Source organism: Carcharodon carcharias, chromosome 10 (assembly GCF_017639515.1).
Source record: "Carcharodon carcharias isolate sCarCar2 chromosome 10, sCarCar2.pri, whole genome shotgun sequence".
Classification (NCBI taxonomy): domain Eukaryota; kingdom Metazoa; phylum Chordata; class Chondrichthyes; order Lamniformes; family Lamnidae; genus Carcharodon; species Carcharodon carcharias.
Window position 1 is genome coordinate 160,689,544 of NC_054476.1, and position 20,029 is coordinate 160,709,572.

The 20,029-nt window shown below is 39.7% G+C and overlaps 1 protein-coding gene across 5 annotated transcripts in view; it reads right to left on the reverse strand.

Annotated features, from left to right (window-relative positions):
* The window catches only part of git1 (G protein-coupled receptor kinase interacting ArfGAP 1), a 204,758-nt gene that overhangs the window by 35,791 nt on the left and 148,938 nt on the right, over nt 1-20,029 (reverse strand). For all 5 annotated transcript variants that reach the window (XM_041197198.1, XM_041197196.1, XM_041197197.1 and 2 more), the window contains exon 11: nt 12,578-12,675. In XM_041197198.1, the coding sequence (XP_041053132.1) occupies nt 12,578-12,675 (98 nt within the window). The remainder of the gene's footprint in view (nt 1-12,577; nt 12,676-20,029) is intronic.

Sequence of the window (20,029 nt, forward strand, 5' to 3'; positions counted from 1 at the left end):
CTCCCTCAATTGTTTTTATCTTGCAATTTCGCATAGCTGGACACTAAAAAACTGCATTTTTTCTGTGAAATAACAAATTACCCAGTTAGTTTACACCATAAAGTTGTACAACATGTGTCAGACATTCATCACACTGCAATGCAGAATGTTCTGAAACTACGAGTAAGTGAACAGATGGACACGGAAAGAACTCAAGATGCTTGTTTTTCTCTCCAACTGATCCCACCTAATTAAAGTAGATGGGCTGAGGACATTAGTGAAGAAGTAGAAAAGCAAGAGGCAAAAGGGTGGGAGGAACTTAAAATAATCACATTACTAGAGGAAAACCAGTGGGACAAAGGCTGTAGGCTGATGGCCTGCATCCTCAGGTCTTAAAAAAAAAGTGGCTGAAGAAATAGTGGATGCACTGGTTGTAATCTTCCAAAATTCCCTAGATTCTGGAAAGTTCCCAACGAATTGGAAAACTGTAAATGTAATGCTTCTATTCAAGTCAGGCAGGAGACCGAAAGCAGGCTACAGACCAGTTAACCTCACATCTGCCATTAGGAAAATGCTAGAATCCATTATTAAGGAGGAAGCAGCAGGGCATTAATAAAAAAATCATAATACAATGAGGCAGAGTCAACATAGTTTTGTGAAAGGGGAATTGTGTTTGACAAATTTATTAGAGTTCTTTGAGGATGTAACAAGCAGTATGGATAAAAGGAGAACCAGTAGATGTAGTGTATTTGGATTTGCCACATAGAAGATTGCTACACAAGATAACAGCTCATGGTGTTGGGGATGATAGATGTGGGCAAAGATTTGGTAAATGGAGTACAATGTGGGAAAATGTCAGGTGGTCCACTTTGGCATGAAGAATAGAAAAAGCAGAATATTATTTAAATAGGGAGAAACTGCAGAATGCTATAGTACAATGGGATCTGGCTGCCCTTGTACATGAAATCACAAAAAGGTAGCATGCAGTTACAGCAAGCAATTAGGAAGGCAAATGGAATGTTGGTCTTTATTGCAAGGGGGTTGGAGCATAAAACAAGGAAAGTCTTGCTAAAACTGTGGTCATTGGTGTGACTACATCTGAAGGGCTCTGTATAGTTTTGGACTGTGTATAGTATTGAAACACGTAAAATTCCGAGTGGGCTTGACAGGGTAGATGCTGAGATGATGTTTCCCCTCATGGGGGAATCTAGAACTAGCAGACACAGTTTAAAAATAAGGGGCCTCCCATTCAAGATGGAAACGAGGAGGAGTTTCTTCTCTGAGGATTGTTAGCCTTTGGAATTCTCTTCCAGAAAGCAGTGGAGGCTGGGTCATTGAGTATATTCAAGGCAGAGTGAGACACATTTTTCAAAACGTACATATTTTTGACAAGAGAGTTAAAAGGATTATGGGGGACAGGCAAAAAGTGGAATTAAGGCACAATCCGATCAGCTATGATGCTATGAACCGCAAAGCTGGCTTAATGGGCTGAATGGCCTACTCCTGCACATATTTCTTGTGGTTTTATGAAAGCTGAATGCCCAATATTTCTATCTATCTTCAACAATATTTGTATCTCGGCTAATTAAAAGCAATCAGCAATAATGTTATAAAACCGAATCAGCTGATTTCTATTAAAAATAGAAAATCCTCACTTGCAGCTGGTTTTACTTTGAGGAGCTTCTTTATTATTAGTTTTAGAACAGCATTTCATTATTAAAATTTACTACTTTGGGTAAAATCATTTTTGTAGTCTTAGGGTTCTAAAAAACATATACATTTTGAAAGCTGTGAAGGTCATGGAATACTCCATGACTGAGGAAAAAATTAAATATCAAATCTAAATATATTGAAAGCAGAAACCATGAAGCTTAAAGAATATTAAAGTTTCATGAAAGAAACTTGTTTTTCTAAAGCACAGAGTTACGACTTTCATTTTGAAGAGAGTTATAAACAGGATATATAAACGCTGTAGCGTTTGTTGCATGTCACTTCACTGTTTATTCCTACACCGCATTGTGCATTCAAATGTTTTAGAAATCATCTACTGGGAGTCACCCACAAATGTTTAGCCCTTCACTGTAACTTATTACTTAGAAACAGAAATTTTGGAAGCAACATCAACGACCACCAAAATGATGAACAGAATAAATGATATTACCTGGAAAAACTCAGCAGGTCTGGCAGCATCGGCGGAGAAGAAAAGAGTTGACGTTTCGAGTCCTCATGACCCTTCGACAGAACTTGAGTTCGAGTCCAGGAAAGAGCTGAAATATAAGCTGGTTTAAGGTGTGTGTGTGGGGGGCGGAGAGATAGAGAGACAGAGAGGTGGAGGGGGTTGGTGTGGTTGTAGGGACAAACAAGCAGTGCTATCACTGCTTGTTTGTCCCTACAACCACACCAACCCCCTCCACCTCTCTGTCTCTCTATCTCTCCGCCCCCCACACACACACCTTAAACCAGCTTATATTTCAGCTCTTTCCTGGACTCGAACTCAAGTTCTGTCGAAGGGTCATGAGGACTCGAAACGTCAACTCTTTTCTTCTCCGCCGATGCTGCCAGACCTGCTGAGTTTTTCCAGGTAATTCTGTTTTTGTTTTGGACTTCCAGCATCCGCAGTTTTTTTGTTTTTATCATAGAATAAATGATATGGTGTGCTGTCAGTAACAATATACTAAGGTTCAATAACAGGGCAGCTACAGCATATCCCCCTCATGCCACTAATACACCAATGCCTCACTCCAATAGTTAGCTATTATAACTGTGCTTCCTTCCTCCCTCCAGTTGGTTACTTGTACTCCCTTCCTCCATCCAGGTTGGTTATTTACCTCCTCAAAACTGTCATTAACATTCCCAGGGACACTACTATCTTGCCCACCACCAATAACTGTTGTGAAGTTATCTGCTACCAACACGGTATACTCCCAACAGCTGGATGAGATAGTGGTTTGGTTTGGAAAATAAAAAATCTTCCCTAACTTTCTACCTGCACTCTCATCTCCTCATGCTGGTGTATTGTTCAATAGGCAGCAGAGGAGCTTCCAGTAAACATTTATCCTTCATAGGTGAGTATCGGCAGGCCACTTGAAAAGGAAGCTATGTGCTGCACTGGATTGTGGCGTAAGCACGCTCTGAAGAGAGGGGAAACACTAACTTTCACCCCAGCCTTCATCCTCTCTGACTTTGCTTTGTTGAGGCTGGTTGCAGCTCCTCAGCCTCATCAGCTGAGATCATAAAAAACATAAGAAACAGGATAAGAGCATAAGAAATGGGAAAAGTAAGCTACAGGTAAAACGCATGAATCACCAAGCATGTGGGCAGTCATCAGGCTGGGGATGCGGGGGAGGCTACAGAGGATTCTAATGAGGTCCTGAGCAGGATGGCATTCAGGAGAATGTGGACGACTATGCACACTGAAACATTTAGTGCAATGGCAAATTTCAGACAGTCATTCTCAAGGAGCATGGAGGAGTCCAGCTCCCATCACTGTCACTTGACCAGTGCCCTTGCTGTTGCCTCTTAGCCAGTAAGCCCAGACTTATGCTGTCTATGTTGAGGTGGTGCAGTCTGAAGCCAGGCACTCAAGGCCCAGAGCTGCTCAAAGGCATCCCGAAAGGCCATGTGGAGTCTCATGTGGCAGAGTGCATCACGCAGAGCTTGAAGCCTATCTTTTCCATTGTAGAAATGGTGGCCAATTCCATGACCACACTAGTGGATTCAGCCATGATATAGTGTCTGGTGGCCGCTGTCTCAGTTTCCACTGCAGCACAGGTGAAAGTCACCCAGTGAGTGCTGTAATGGAAGTACAGATGGAGGTCATGAGATCCATGCTTGCTGCCATGCAGGTTCAGACTTCCGCCGTCATGGCTGTGAATCTGTGCTCAAAAGGGATTTGCAGGCTTTCACAGCAGTCCAGCAACCTGTCCTCCAACAGATTAGTAGGATTGCTGAGATGCCTCCCCATGGGAATGGAAGTGAGCCTGAGCCTGCTGTCCTCTCTCAGGATGACAGCATTCATGCTCCCTTTACTACCACTCCACCAGTGCCTTTGCTGTTGCCTCTCAACCGCCAAGCCCAGACTTCTGTGATCTACACTGAGGTGCTCCTGTCTGAAGCCAGGCACTCATGGTCCTGGGTTGCTCCAAGGTATCCCACAAGGCCATGTGCAGTGTAAGTCAACAACCTTCCACCAGTAATGCTGCAGCCACTGGGGAGCACTGTGTACAAGCAGGGCAAAGGCAAAGGCTCACCCAAGATGGGCACTAAGGGAACGTAAAAGGGTGGACAGTTAATTTCTGTTTGTATAATTGGATATGCTGTTGAATAAAGATGTTAATGACAAGATTTTCACAGTTTATATTCTTGGATAGTGGCTAAGGGGACACTATGATGGGATGTAATGGTGGATCGATAGTGGTCAAAGGAGCTAAATTTATTGAAAGCAGAGTCTGGGCACTCTGACAGCCCATTCAGAGCGAAGGGAGTCAGGGTGCATCCCCTTTGCCTCTTCCTCCGCTTTCAGGTTCCCGGAGGCAATGGCTGTGCCTCAATGTTACGGAGAATGTATATTATGACTGTTACGACCGGAATGGGAGAAGTACGCGAATTATCAAGGCCGACTACTCCACAGGCCATACCATTAATTTGTTTAATTTTCTCAACAAAATGGCCAATTGTGTACCTATATCTCTAGTGCCCAGAGGAATAGAGACTCTGACCAGGCTTCTTTCAAAAACTCAGAACAATTAATTTATTTTAAAAGAAAACTTCTTTGAACAAGTTGCAAGTACTGGTTAACACACAATTGTAATCGGGAAGTATAACTATCTATCACTTCCTAAAGAATTCCCCCAGCACACACAGACAAACAAACGACAAACAAATAGAGAGTTTCTCTGCAGAGATGGGCTTTGGAGGATGGGCGTTATAAAATAAAGGATAAAGTCTGCAGGGTCTTGACGCTGTCGACCTGGAGTGCTCTCGTGTGAAGACAGGCCGTTGGTCCCGGTGGATGCCTGGATGATATCAGCACAGGTCCAAATGCAGACTGGTTACACTCAGATGAGGATTGTCAGGCTACAGGTTGATAGCCACACAATCTTAGGCAAGGTAGAAAGAGAGGGAGCCTGTCAAGGTAGCCTTCTTTGCTCAGCATATTCTCCAACAAGACTGCCTTCCAAGCAAGCAGGTTCACAACTTAAGTTTTTTCCCCTCTCTCCCATGTGACTGCTTTTTTTTGTCTCCCAGCTTTTCACTAAGTAAAGTGCTTTGCAGCTCAACACAAACAAAATTCCTTCTCAAGTACCATATAGGTCAAGTGATTTCTTGGAAGAGCCCTGCTTGTGTACAGTTCCAAGGCAAACTTGACCTTTTCAAAAAAAAAATCCCAGATTAGCATCCACATGTCCAGACCATGCCAAATCCTTCCAAAACTTCAGTCTTAATTCTAGCAGTTCAGAAATCCTGATGCAATAAAGGGTGGTCAAGGCAGTGGAACCATTGTTTAAGCAGGTTGAATGTCTGCTTCACATTGTTTCTTGTGGCTATTATAGGGCCCCTGCCCTCACGTAGTCAAATTGTGTCAATCTGAGGCACTTTTTCCCCCCTCTGTGGCAGGTTTCAGGACATATTTGTCAAAATATAGCCTGACCAGTCACTCCCTATGAGGCCTGGCAGATCAAAGTTAACTATTTCATTATTATGATCATTGAATTGATCACAGTGGCATGGGGGGGGGGGGGGGGGGGGGGTTGAGTTGGGGGGAGGGATCATTAGCCATGTGCACGGGGGCAGCCTTTGTCCCCAAGGAGCAGCTTTAGGTTCTCCGCTCTTACACGGCCACCCCTGATATAGCCTTCTATCCTTCTTTAAATATATTCCCTCCCCTCTAACCTGTAAATCCCATTGTGTCCATATGTCTTTGGAACTTACTTTTCTCATGCTATAAAAATCATTCATGTTGTCAATATGGCTTTTCCCTTTTGGGAAAAATAAACGTAATAATCTTGCCCTATTTATCCTGTCAGTTGTAAAGCTTTATTATGTTACTTTGAAAACCAAACACTTCTCCACTTATCTTAAAATGCAAATTTAATTCACACCCTACCTACTGACTTTACCCTAGCTCACTCATGAGCATTTTAAATATTTTTACACCTAACTCTTGATAATTTCAAGATGGCAGTCTATCCAACTATAATTCAAATAAATCAGCCACAGTAGAAAGAACCATCCACACACAAACATAAGCCTACTTTACAATAACCTCCAATAACATTATGAAAAATGATAGTTTTGTGACAGTAGTTTACTCTCACTATATTTTCTCCTTCTACTCGTTGGTTAGCCTCAGATGCTTTTTAAAACTAGCTCAATCCTAAAGCTAATATTCTTTTAGGCAACATTGTAAGCCTTTTTTCATCTAATATTATCCCTATTTTCCATAGTCAGCCACAGTCATATCAGTTTTTCTATGGCGTTTTATTCAAGGGGATGCATATTTATTATTTAATTTTTTGCCATAGCTTATCTAGCATCAAACTTTTAATCTAATCTCCCACTCTACCTCAGCCAACTTGCTTGTCATACCTCCACAATTGACCCTGTTCAAATTTAAGAATCAGGTTCCGGACTTAAATCACATCACTCTGAAACTTATGAATTTTCATATAATGATTACTTTTCCCCAGGGGATTGTGACAAATTTCGACTTAGAAGCTGTATAGTAAGGAACATTTGTAATTTCTTTAAAATGTCTGTGGAATCTGCAAATGTTTTTAAGAATATCTGAAAAGGGCTTTTGCATCAATTATAAATGGATCAATTACAATTTTATTACCCAAGAAGGAACACTGGTCCATGTTATCTGGCAACTTTTGACCTGGACTTTTGACAGAAAGGATGTTAGGATAGAAAAAGAAACAGTGTGGCCAGACACAGAGAAGACAAAGAACCTACTGCTGTAAAGAACAAAGGAAGTCCAGCAAAGGAGAGCACAGAGAAGGCACATCTACAAAGAGCTGTGTGTGATATAGTTAAACAAGGCAGAAAGCTGAAGACAGGATTAGAGCAGGGATTGTGAATCGGGCAATTTTACTGCTGCTGCTTCAGTTTTGCCAGAGCCAACTAAACCGTTTAATGGGGTTTATTAAAGGATAATGATAAAAGGAGCCCTTGGCGAATCTCTGCCATCAAGACTGTTGTGAACCTGACCAAAGGGATTCTGCTGGAGTGCGCTGTTTGGGTGGCAACTGTATCCAGAAACCTCAGGTGGAATATGCCTGCCAGTGAGTGCAACTCACTGGCCGAACTGATTCAGTCGTAAGGACTGAGATTACACGTAGTGTCACATTTATGGAGGGAGTGATGTTTGTGCTGGTCGAAGATATATCTTTGCTGTGTTGACTATTTAAAGTGAAATTTATCCTTTTATTTGAAGTATCATTTACCTGTTAATTCACGTTTAATTTGTGTTGGTTCCGATTCACGTTAAACTAAAAGCTACAAAAAGTGGAATCTTATCAGTAATTTCTTCATTTGGGGGTCATTCAGTAAATTTAGTTGTTTTGATTTACAGTTTCCCCACGGAGATCATAACAGGGTGCTTTACTACAAGATTGCAGATTCACCCTGTCTCATCACAGCACTAGATAGAAGATAGTCCATTCCTTATTTGGCTCCTCAATGTATTGTTCTCAAAAACTGTTTTGAATGTATTCAACAACCTCATCCCCCAAGCTACTTTTGCCCATTTTATATGAAAATTAAAGTTGCTCAATTACAGCATGACTCTTGTTTTATGGTCCTCTAATTTGATTTATACTCTTACTGGATTGTTAGGGGATCTATAAAACTACCCCCACCAGTGTTCTCTGATCTTATGTAACTTAGTAAAAACTAGACATCAAACCTGAACATCAATCTCACTCAGTATCAATGTGTATTTATCCATGAAGTGATCTTAAATTCCACAGATAAATAGGTCTGTTGATATGCTGCTCTGTGTGGATTCTTGCTGTAATAAAATTGGCCGTTGTGTTTACTTACCTAAGTGGCTGAAATTCATAAGTAATCAATCATGCATGAATGCTTTGAGATAGTTCAAAAGATGACATGATAAGAACATACAAAATAGGAGCAGAAATATGCCATTCTGCCCCTCAGGCCTGCTCTGTCATTCAATAAGATCAGGGCTGATCGGTTTATGTTTCGAGTTCCACATTCCCATCTACCCCCAATAACCTTTGATTCCCTTGCCTTACAAGAATCTATCTACCTCTGCCTTAAAAATATTCAGCGACCCTGCTTCCATTGCCTTCTGAGGCAGAGAGTTCCAAAGTTGCACAAACTTTAAAGAAATTTCTCCTCATCTCTGTCCTATAAGGGCGACCCCTAATTTTAAAACAGTGCCCCCTACCTCTGGACTCACCCACAAGAGGAAACATCCTTTCCACTCTCACCTTATAAAGGCCATTCAGGATCTTAAACATTTCAATCAAGTCACCCCTCACTCTTCTAAACGCCAGCGGCAACAAGCCCAGTCTGTCCAACCTATCCTCAAACCCACTCATTCCAGGTATCAATGTAGTAAACCTCCTCTGAACTGCCTCCAACGCATTCACATCCCACCTTAAAAAAGGAGACCAAAACTGCACAGAGTATTCGAGATGGGGTCTCACCAATGCTCTGTATAACTGAAGCATAACAACCTCACTTTTATGTTCAATTCCTCTCATAATAAAGGATAGCATTTCATTAGCCTTCTTGATTACATGCTATACTTGCATACTAACTTTTTGTGGCTCATGCACGAGAACATCTAGATCCCTCTGCACCTCAGAATTCTGCAGTCGTTCTCTGTTTAAGTAACACTCTCCTTTTTTATTCTTCCTGCCAAAGTGAACAACTTCACAATTTCCCATATTATACTCCATCTGCCAGATTTTTGCCCTCTCACTCAATTTATCTATACCCATCTGCAAGCTCATGCCTTCTTCACAACATACTTTCCTACCTATCATTGCGTCATCTGCAAATTCAGCTACCATGCCTTCTCTCCTTTTACCTAAGCCATTGATGTAAATTGTGAAATGTTGAGGCCCCAGCACAGACACCTGTGGGACTCCACTTGTCACATCCTGCCAATCAGACAAAGACCCATTTATGCATTCTGTTTTCTGCCAGCCAGCCAGCCAATCTTTTATCCATGCTAATATGTTACCCCTTATGCTATGAGCTTTTATTTTCCGTAATAACCTTTAATGTGGCACCTTATCAAATGCTTTCTGGAAATCCAAGGACATTATGTCTACAGGCTCTATCCACACATGTTACTCCTTCAAAAAAACTTTAATAAATTGGTTAAACACGATTTTCTTTTCACAAAACCATGCTGACTCTTCCCAATTACCTTGAGCTTTTCTAAGTGCCCACCTATATTCTCTTTAATGATTGACTTGAATACCTTCCCCACAACTGGCATCAAGCTAACTGGCCTATAGTTTCCTATTTTCTGCCTCCCTCCCTTCTTGAACAGAGGGGTTATGTTTGCTACTTTCCAGTCTGATGGAATCTTTCCAGAATCTAGGGAATTTTGGAAAATTAATACTAACGCATCTACTAGCTCATTATTCACCTCTTTTAAGACCTTAGGACGAAATCCATCTGGACCCGGAGACTTGTCAGCCTGCAGTTCCATCAGTTTGCTCATGACGACTTCTCTAGTGATTGTAATTTCACCAAGTTCCTCTCCTGCTGATTTGCAGCCATTACTGGAATGTTTTGGTATCCTCGATAGTGAAGACAGGAGCAAAATATTTGTTCATTTCATCTGCCATTTCCTTATTATTTACTATTAACTCTCACTGTCTGGAGGACCAATACCCACTTTAAATACCTGTAGAAATTCTTGCTATCTGTTTTTACATTTCTAGCTAGCTTCCTCTTATACTCTAATTTCTATCTCCTGGTTAAACTTTTAGTTATTCTTTATATTCTGACCAATCATCTGACCTGCCACATATCTTTCTGCAGTTATATGCTTTCCCTTACATTTGACTTCTTTCTTTCCCCTACCATTCCTCATCTCCACCCAAACCAATCCTACATCCTGATCTCCTGAACCAACTATTGCACAAATACCAGCCTTGATTAACAAGTGCTACTCCTCCACCTTTAACTAGCTTCCTATTCTTCTTGAAGGTCATATACCTGTCAATATTCAGGACCTAATCCTTGTCATCTTGTAGCCAGATCTCCGTAATGGCCATCAGATCATATTTATTTACTTCAATGTGCACTATCAATTTGTTTACTTGTTATGAATGCTATGCGCATTCAGATACAGAGCCTATAGTTTAGTTTTTTTATTACCTTTGTGGCATCTGGTCTTGATTCTTTGTGCATTCTTAGTTTTTTTTCTGTCCCTTCCTGCCATTCTCCGACCCTCATTTCCTATATGATTATTTTCCTCACTTACCTTGTCTCTACTCTTTGAAATACCACACCTTTCCACATTTGATTCCTTGCCTCCAGTATTTAGCTTAAAACCCTCTCTATTTCCCTAGTTATGTGGTTCACAAGAACACTGGTCTCAGCCTAGTTCAGGTGTAGACACTCAACGATATAGCCCCCGTTTTCCCCAGTATAGGTGCCAGTGCCATACAAACCAGAACCCACTTCTCCCACACCAGTCTTTGAGCCACATATTCATCTCTCTAATTTTATGCACGCTATGCCAATTTGCATGCGGCTCAGGTAATAATCCTGAGATTATGACCTTTGAGGTTCTGCTTTTCAACGTAGTGCCAAGCTACTCTTGCTCTCTGCACAGAACCGCTTTCCCACCTATGTCATTGGTACTTACACGGACCATGACAACGGGATCCTCCCTCTCCAGCCCTGAGCAGATGTCCCGAGCCCTGGCTCTGGGCAGGCAACACAGCCACCTGGACTCTCGCTCTTTGCTACAGAGAAGTGGATGGCTTTCTTTATGTTCTTTGCTAGGACATGCACCACATCCCAAAATTATAGTGTGGTCATCAAGATTGAGACACTTCGTGGAAGATTCTAAATTGAGATGACAACAGCCATGGTGGATAACAGATTTTACGCCCTATCCACCCAACCACTCTACCTCCTAACCATAATCTTAGGAAATAAACTCTGGTATGAGAGTGAAATTTCCTCACTCATCCTTCCTCCCCAAATTCCCTCATTTCCCTCTCCCACAAAACAACAAAAATGTGTGTTAAACAGAATAGACATATGAGATACTTGTAGCTTCAAAATAGAACAATTAGACTCCATTTTTCAGTAGAGGGTGACACAATACTGAAGGAGCTACTTTTGAGTCCTTTAACCTTCAACTTCTAGCTTCTATTGGAATTTAATTAGACTCAAATAGAACGCAAAAACACCTGTGCACACTTGTTGGATTTATCTTTCTTTTGACGATTAGGTCGCTCATATTTTACTGTTTTAAGCATTCCGGAGCCAAGCCTATTTTTTTTAAAAAGGCTAATCAAGTTCAAACATCAGCACATTTCTGCAGCTATGTGTGAAATGAAGTGACAAGAGCCCAATGGCTTGAATTCTTGTGGGAAAGATATGCAATCGATTCGAAGAATGAAAGGAAACTCTACTTTGCTGCAGTATATCTGAAGCAGCACAAAGGTCAAGCACACAACATATTAATTTCTCACGGTCTACTTCCTGTTAAGAATTTAGCAGCAATACACTTAGGTAGAAATGCTGTCAGATACCAGACAACGGTGATATAACTTACAAAGTAGGTTTATATAGAAAAAAACTCAAAGCTGGGTATCAAATCTGGAGAACAGCTAAAAATGACACCTTTACAGCATGAAATATTTCATATTCAAGTAGATGTAAGTAAGTAAGTGGAAAAACAAAATGAAGATTGAGATATATGTATATGCATCCTATTGTAACTGCTTTAATATTCAACTGAAACATTAGGGACAATTTTTTTGGTTATAAACAAGAACTGCATCTTAACGGTGGTTGTAGTCATTGATTGCCCATTAACACAGTGGGCCTGTACAGTCACCATGTTGAGAACATTTTCAGTACAGTACCATCTCACTTCCTCCTAGAAAGATGAATTTAGGCAAAGGCACTCAACCAAGTTTGGCGGCATCAAGATAAAATATAGTCTGAAGCAGCCTCATTAAGGAGAGCAAGCGGTCCAGTTTGCTATAACATATAGCTTTAAGCCTGTGATTCTGAACAGAGGAACATCCCTAATCTCAACTGTACTGACAGGAGGGCCGAGCAAACATTATCAAAATCTCAAGACCTCACTCTCAGGCACCTTCATTATGGCCAGTTTCACTGTAACAGTATGCTGCAGGATGGGCAAAACTCAAAGAAACCACCCCATCAAATATTTGAAGACTTGAACAAGCTTCTCTTTTACCCAACATTCATTTTTTTCCTGTTATGCTTAACACATTATAATGTGCACAAAATATATACAATGTTTTGATATAAATATAAAACTTTTACACACACACATTACCTCAGGCATAATAAACACAAGCAAAAACATTTAATAGACACTTGTATTTCAACATACCTGGTTCCTAGTTGCAGAATATTCTGGATTGACTGGAAGAAAGGGCACAGCACTGCGCTCAGTCACTAATGTGCTATGATTCTGGGTGGCCAGCCACACTGCAGATACAGCAAGATGATAGTATTAGTGAGCATGAAACTGTTCATTGAAAATAACATTTTACAAGTTCCTGTGACCAGTGTGTATTTTTTAAGCAAAGAAGCTTGCCAGAGGAGTTGTTAACTGGCTAATTCATGCTTCTACTGTCCTACACCAAGCTACTCTGAACAATATGACCCAACTGTGGAGATCATTTCATTTTACTATCTTAGATTAACCCTAAAACTTCGTGATTTCCCTCCCCATTAAAGGGTGCTACTATGGAACAAGAGTAGATTTTGGTCTAGTAAGGTGCAAGCTAAAAAAACAAACTATCATAATTGCAAGCTAACAATGCTAGTTTTGTCCTGAGCATAGCATGGAACTGTGCAAGTTATGACTTTCTTAAATCAATAGGTTAATAAATGCAATTATCTAGAGGGACTCAAATACAGACTTATAAGGTTAAATTTACACACTGTTGCATTTATGTAATTAGGCCTTCCAAAAACACTCAAGTTATTTGGTGGAAGGTAAAAATATATTTTTTTCTATAATTTACTGATTTACTATGAGAACCAATATACAGAGTGTATTGTACATTGGAAGCCATGAGCCTAGCAATCCAGCCCATCTGTACTCAATTTCTTGCAAACACTTGGTACTTTGTGGTCAAACATTCAGATCCTCCAGCATTTTCAGCATCCTCTAGTGGTGAAAAACATACAATGCATCTCATCACGTTATTCCACATTTACTCTAACTGGGGCTTTCACAAAATATAATTTAGAAGATAGTGGACCATGAAATTACCAGCCTGGTAATTTGCCTTCCCTGCAGAGATTTAAAGCAGATGCTTAAAGCAGCCCATGCTGAAAATCCACTTTGTAGCAGAGCTATCAAAAGTTGTCAATAGCTTTAATTTGTTCATAATTCACAATGTTATGTATCAGACGTGTTAAATCGTCTTTTAATTTGACTTTTTACAAAAAGACAAACTTTATGATTCCCCCCCCCCTTCCTCAATGATCCTGACCCAGGTTTTGCAGTTAGTGGCGAAGTGAGGTGCTGACTACTGACCTTAAAGAAAGCTGCCCACATGTATCTAGCGATTTCTGTAGCGTGCATTTCACTTTTCCCAACATCAGTTTAAATCTGGCACCAAGTCATCCAGCAACAGTGATTTCATCATTCAGGGTAAGCAGCCAATTACACTGATTGATATATTCTCAGATGTTAAACCAGGAAGCAAAATGCACTGAATTTTTCATTCATAATTTTTAAAAATACTTTGATGGGATGTGGGTGTCACTGGCGAGGCCAGCATTTGTTGTCCGTCCCTAATTGGCCCCGACCTGAATGGCCTACTATTCCATTTCAGACGGCACTTAAGAGTCAACCAAATTGCTGTGCTGTGGATCTTGAACTACATGTAGGCCAGACCAGGTAAGGATGGCAGATTTCCTTCTCTAAAGGACATTAGTGAACCAGACGGGTTTTCATGACAATCAATGATAGTTTCATGGCACCACTTCGGATGTTAGCTTTCAATTCCAGATTTTTTTCATTAATTGAATTTAAATTCCACCAGCTGCTGTGATGGGATTTGAACCCGTGCCCCCAGAACATTAGCTTGAGCCTTGGGCAATGTCACTGGACTAATAATCCAATGTGTCACTGTCTCTCCTTTAATTAAAATTGTTAAAGAGAGCAAAATAAATGATCCAGACATACACATGGGATTAAGGTGGAAGCTGAAATGCACAAATTTTTATAAAACAAGTTTTAAAATGGGGTTTTATTTAGTCACATTGGAAAAATTTGACATTCTGCCAATATAAACTTAGTTTTTCAGGGCAAGTGAAGTTGTTCAGCAGTAATGATTAACTGCATATACCATTAAAAACCTAGTTACACCTCATTCAACAATATGCAACTTTTTCAACAGTTTATACAGTGAGACTAAGAGCACAAAAGGGAAAATTCTCATCAGGTGGTTCGGGGTTTCTGTTAGACTACAGTCAAGGTTTGTTGTGGGGGGACATCAACAACACACCCTATGGCAAAGCGTAGAATCACTGACAGCAACTTCTGAATTTCCATAATTAGCTGATGTGTGGACTCCAGATGTTGCTGTTTCTGCTAGCACTGACAGTTTCACTGTCAGTACCACAGCAAAATCCTGGTCTGTGTCTGAATGCAAAACCTTGTTTATAAATAACTAAAAAGTTTTACAATGTGTTATAGGTGAAAAGCACAGTGAACCTTAAAATGACAAATGCAAAGGCATTGTGGATATTTGACATTCTTTCAGATGTATTCCTCTCAAATTTAGGCTCATGTAGTGCCACTAGAGTAGAAACTTGGGATTTTAACTAGAAACACAATCTTACAAAACAGATGTAATTTGGCTCATCGTGTCAGTGCTAGTTCTCGAAGAGTTATCCATTTAGAGACATCCCCTTCACTTTTAGAAATATTTATTTTCCAAGTGTTTGTCCATTTCCCTTTTCATGTTATGGGATGTCCTAACAATGTATAAAAAATGTTTCTCCTAATCAATCCTTCAGTTTTTTTGGCGATGAATTTAAATTTATACACTCAAGTTACTAACTCAAGAGTATAGCTACATATTGCAATTGTGCTATGATTTAAAACAATAGGTGTACAATAGCCTCATCAAATAGGTGAATTCATGTTTAAATATAATGTGCATGTACACAAAAGTACAATAGCTAAATTGAATGTGAAAATGTACTTTGAGAACCTAAAAATCAAATGAGAGATTTATTAAGAATCCTGGTCTTATCTGCATTTTAGTAGGTTGTTCATTCAACCTGACTAGCTTGCTTGAATCAAAAGCATCAAAACAAGTTACACAGTTGAAAGCTTTAATATATTTTGCACATGAATCAGTTGCTGTCTCACCAGTTGAGTGCTGTCACTGGATTTAACACATTGCTAACACTACCATATCGGAGAAATAACCTATAAGCTGATTTACTTCAATGCTTTTGAGCAACATGGCCCCATTGTTTTGAACTTGTCTCATCAACAGGAATTTATCCTGGTGTTCTGCAGCTGAAAGTACTTAAAAGCTTAGATTTGGAAAATAAGTCCACCTGCGCTGTTCTGTTTCTCAAGTGTAAATATAAATGCCACAAAATGTCACAGGCCCATGATTACACTACATTGAAAGCCTAGAGAGTTCATGGAGTTCTAATAACTGAAAATACATAAACTATACCAACGTTTTAATAATTGCATCCGAATATTTATTCAGTAGCATTGACTGACCAAGTGCGAAACATTCCAGATTAGTACTTCATGACAAACTCAGTATAACTGAAATGCAAGTGCACAAGTTAAAACCGCACTGCCACTCATCTACTTAATTCCTCCATTAGGCAAAGCTCTAGCTCTACATCCTAGTCATCGAATCCACAATTGATTCCAAGAATGATTATGTGCTTTCAGTTTATAATGTGAACTTGTATGGAACTATACGATATAAAATATACATATAAAGACATGAAATTTAATTAATCCTATTTTTATTTAAAACTCCAGAATTCAAATAATCATTTTTGTCTACATGCTTTGTCAGTTTTTATATATATATTCCTTTGTGGAAAGGGACAAAAAGTAACAATTTATGCTATTAAATAATAAAGCTATTATTTTTGCAAGTTTATGCATATAAAGTAACCATATTATTTCTTGCTAACAAATTGCTGGGTTTATAAACACTTAGCATTTCACCATTACCTCTGCATAAAGTTAATAATGACAAATCTGTTTTAATCAAGTTTCGTTTGAACAGACAGTAATGAGGACGTGGGGAATGGTCTAATTTAGGGCAGACATGGTATCCAATACTATGCAACTGTCAAATCATACTTTGTGACAACAAGAAAAAAGACAGTCAAAAGCAATTCAGCTGGTGACAGTATCTTTCAGTATTAATTAAATTCTTACACATCAGGTTCAATCATCTCTCCCTAAACAGCCTTCTTGGGATGACATCACATTTACATGAAAAATATTTAGAAAGGAGAAGACAGGCACTTTTTTAAAGAAATAATTTGATTTTTAAAAAATTAGAAATTATATTAACGGAACTAGTTATGGACCCTTTTCATGCTGCATAATGAACACTGGGTATTCAATTTCAGAATTTGCTTTCTGCTACATTGCCAAATCAATGTTTTTAATTTTTATTAAAATCAGTGAAAGCCAAAAATAGAACCTTTATCAATGGTAGCTTTAAATACAACAAGTAATCAATAGATTACCGATCTATACACATTATTGGAAAGGCATCTTTATTCTGTTGTAAATTTGAAAGGTCAAGAAGGCTCTGTGGGGTACATTAAGCTCAATAATGGAATGTATTAAAGCATTTACAGAAGTGTCTTCTGAATATTCAATGGCTCACAAATGAGAGCATGGAACAGGTAATGGCTGTACTTAGTACTACAAATACTGTATAATGTGCCAAACTAATGAACATTTTAATCACACACTAAAGTAGAAACATAATTTTAAAAAAATGTTTTAATCCATATGATATTCAATCACAGGATGATTAAGTGTGTAATTACACATTTTCACCTGCCATATTATAGAATGAAATTCTCCTGCTTCTTAAGGAGGAAAATACTTTAAAAGTTACAGCATTGCAACAATCAAAACTTATGTATTTTCATTTTTAAATTCATTAAAGTGTTTATATGGTAAGGGCCATGAGTGCTGGAAAATAGAAAAACCTTGCACTTTTGTTCCCAATCACCATTCACCACTCCAAAACTAGCAATAATTCAGGTTCTATTGTCCCCTGCTCTAATCTGCCACAAAATCAATTTTTCAAACCCACTCCCTCTTCTGCATCATTGCGAGGGTTTCAATTTCCCACAGCAACCATTCTCCTGGTCTGAGTGGGGATGCCAATTTAGCCAAAACGTGGGTGATTTTGCACTATGTAGCTAAACTTACTAAGACTGCAGCTTGGTAGCACTTAGCAGGGCTTACATAGACAGCGCAGACTTCTATTCCTTTAGTCTTAGCTGGATTTGAACCCAGATTGCAAGTATGCAAAGCCACAGTACCTAACTTGCCTAAAAATTAAAATTAAAAAATATTTTTTTTATTTCTGACAACATGTCCAATTACCATGAAGTGAATGAATAATGAGCCATATACATGTCCTCCAATAGCAACTGCAATAATCATGGGTGACTTTAATCCACATGTAGATTGGGAGAATCAGATTGGCCAAGGCGGCCTGGAAAATGACTTCATAGTGTGCTTTCGGGATAACTACTTAAAGCAAAACAATCTAGGGTCAGAGAGCTGGGTATCCCAAAAAAAAAACAGGAAATACTGGAAAAATTCAGCAGGTCTGGTAGCATCTGTGGAGAGAGAGTTAACATTTAGAGTCCGTCTGACTCTTCTTCAGAACGCGAAATGTTAACTCTGCTTCTCTCTCCACAGATGTTGCTGGAACTGCTGGATTTTCCCAACATTTTCTGTTTTTATTTCAGGTTTATAGCATCCACAGTATTTTGCTTTTATCATGGCTGGGTATCCTAGACTTGGTAATATGCAACAATTAATCAATAACCTCATGGTAAACGAGCCTCTAATTGACAACGATCACAAGATGATAGAATTTCATCTTCAGTTTGAAAGTAAGAAGTGTGGGTCTATGACTAGAGTTTTAAACAAATAATGGTAACTATGAGGGTATGAAGGGCAGAGCTGGCAAAGATGAACTGGAAAACTAGGTTAAAAGGTAGGACAGTAGACTCGCAGCGACAAGCTTTTAAGGAGCTTTTTAAATAACTCTCAAAGATTTATCTCAGTGAGAAAGAAAGGCTCTTTGAGAAGGGTGTATCATCCAGGGCTAAATAAGGAAGCCAAGGATAGCATTAAATTCAAAGAAACACTACAAATCTGTTAATAAGTGGTAGGTCAGAGGATTGGACAGACTTCAAGAACTAAAGAATGGCTAAAATGGTAATAAAGAGGAAGAAAGCAGAGTATAAGCGAAAGCTAGCTTGCAATGGTCCTCTAGAGAGTGTCTAGGGAACTGATAATGCAAAACAAAGAAATGGCAGAGGTATTGAACAGGTATTGTGTGTCTGGCTTCATGGTAGAAGACTTAAAAAATTTCCCAAAGGTCATTGAAAATCAAGAGGTGATAGTGAATCATAGAGGTCTACAGCACAGAAAAAGGCCCTTCGGCCCATCAAGTTTGCACCAGTCAAACAAGTACCTAGCTATTCTAACCCCATTTTCCAGAACTAGGCCCATAGCCTTGTATGCCATGGCATCGCAAGTGCACATCCAAATACTTCTTAAATGTTATGAGGGTTTCTGCCTCTATCACTCTTTCAGGCAGTGAATTCTAGATTCCAACCACCCTCTGGGTGAAAAAATTCTTTCTTACTTCCCCTTGAAACCTCCTGCCCCATACTTAAATCTATGCCCTCTGGTTATTGATCCCTCCACCAAGGGGAAAAGTTTCTTCCTGTCTATCCTACCTATGCCCCTCATAATTTTATACACCTCAATCATGTCCCCCCTCAATCTCCTCTGCTCCAGGGAAAATAACCCCAGTCTATCCAATCTCTCCTCATAACTAAAACTCTTCAGCCCAGGCAACATCCTGATAAATCTCCTCTGCACGCTCTCTAGTGCAATCATATCCTTCCTATAATGCGGATTCCAGAACTGCATGCAATATTCTAACTGTGGCCTAACCAGTGTTTTATACAGTTCCAGCATGACCTCCTTGCTCTTAAATTCTATGCCTCAGCTAATAAAGGCAAGTATCCCATGTGCCTTCTTAACCACTTTACCTAACTGTCCCGCTACCTTAAGGGACCGGTGGACGTGCACACCAAGGTCCCTCTGATCCTTGGTACTTCCCAGGGTCCTACCATTCATCATGTATTCCCATGCCTTGTTTGTCCTGCCCAAGTGCATCACCTCACACTTATCCGGATTAAATTCCATTTGCCACTGATCAGCCCATTTGACCAGCCCTTCTATATCCTCCTGCAATCTAAGGCTCTCCTCCTCACTATTTACCATCCCACCAATTTTCATGTCATCTGCAAAATTACCGATCAACCCTCCTACATTCAAGTCTAAATCGTTTATATATGCCACAGACAGCAAGGGACCCAACATCAATCCCTGTGGAACCCCATTGGACACAGGCATCCAGTCACAAAAGCACCCCTCGACCATCACCCTCTGCTCCCTATCACTCAGCCAATTCTGGATCCAAATTGCCTTGGATCCCATGGGCTCTTAGCTTCGTTATCAGTCTCCCCATGCGTGACCTTATCAAAAGCCTTGCTGAAG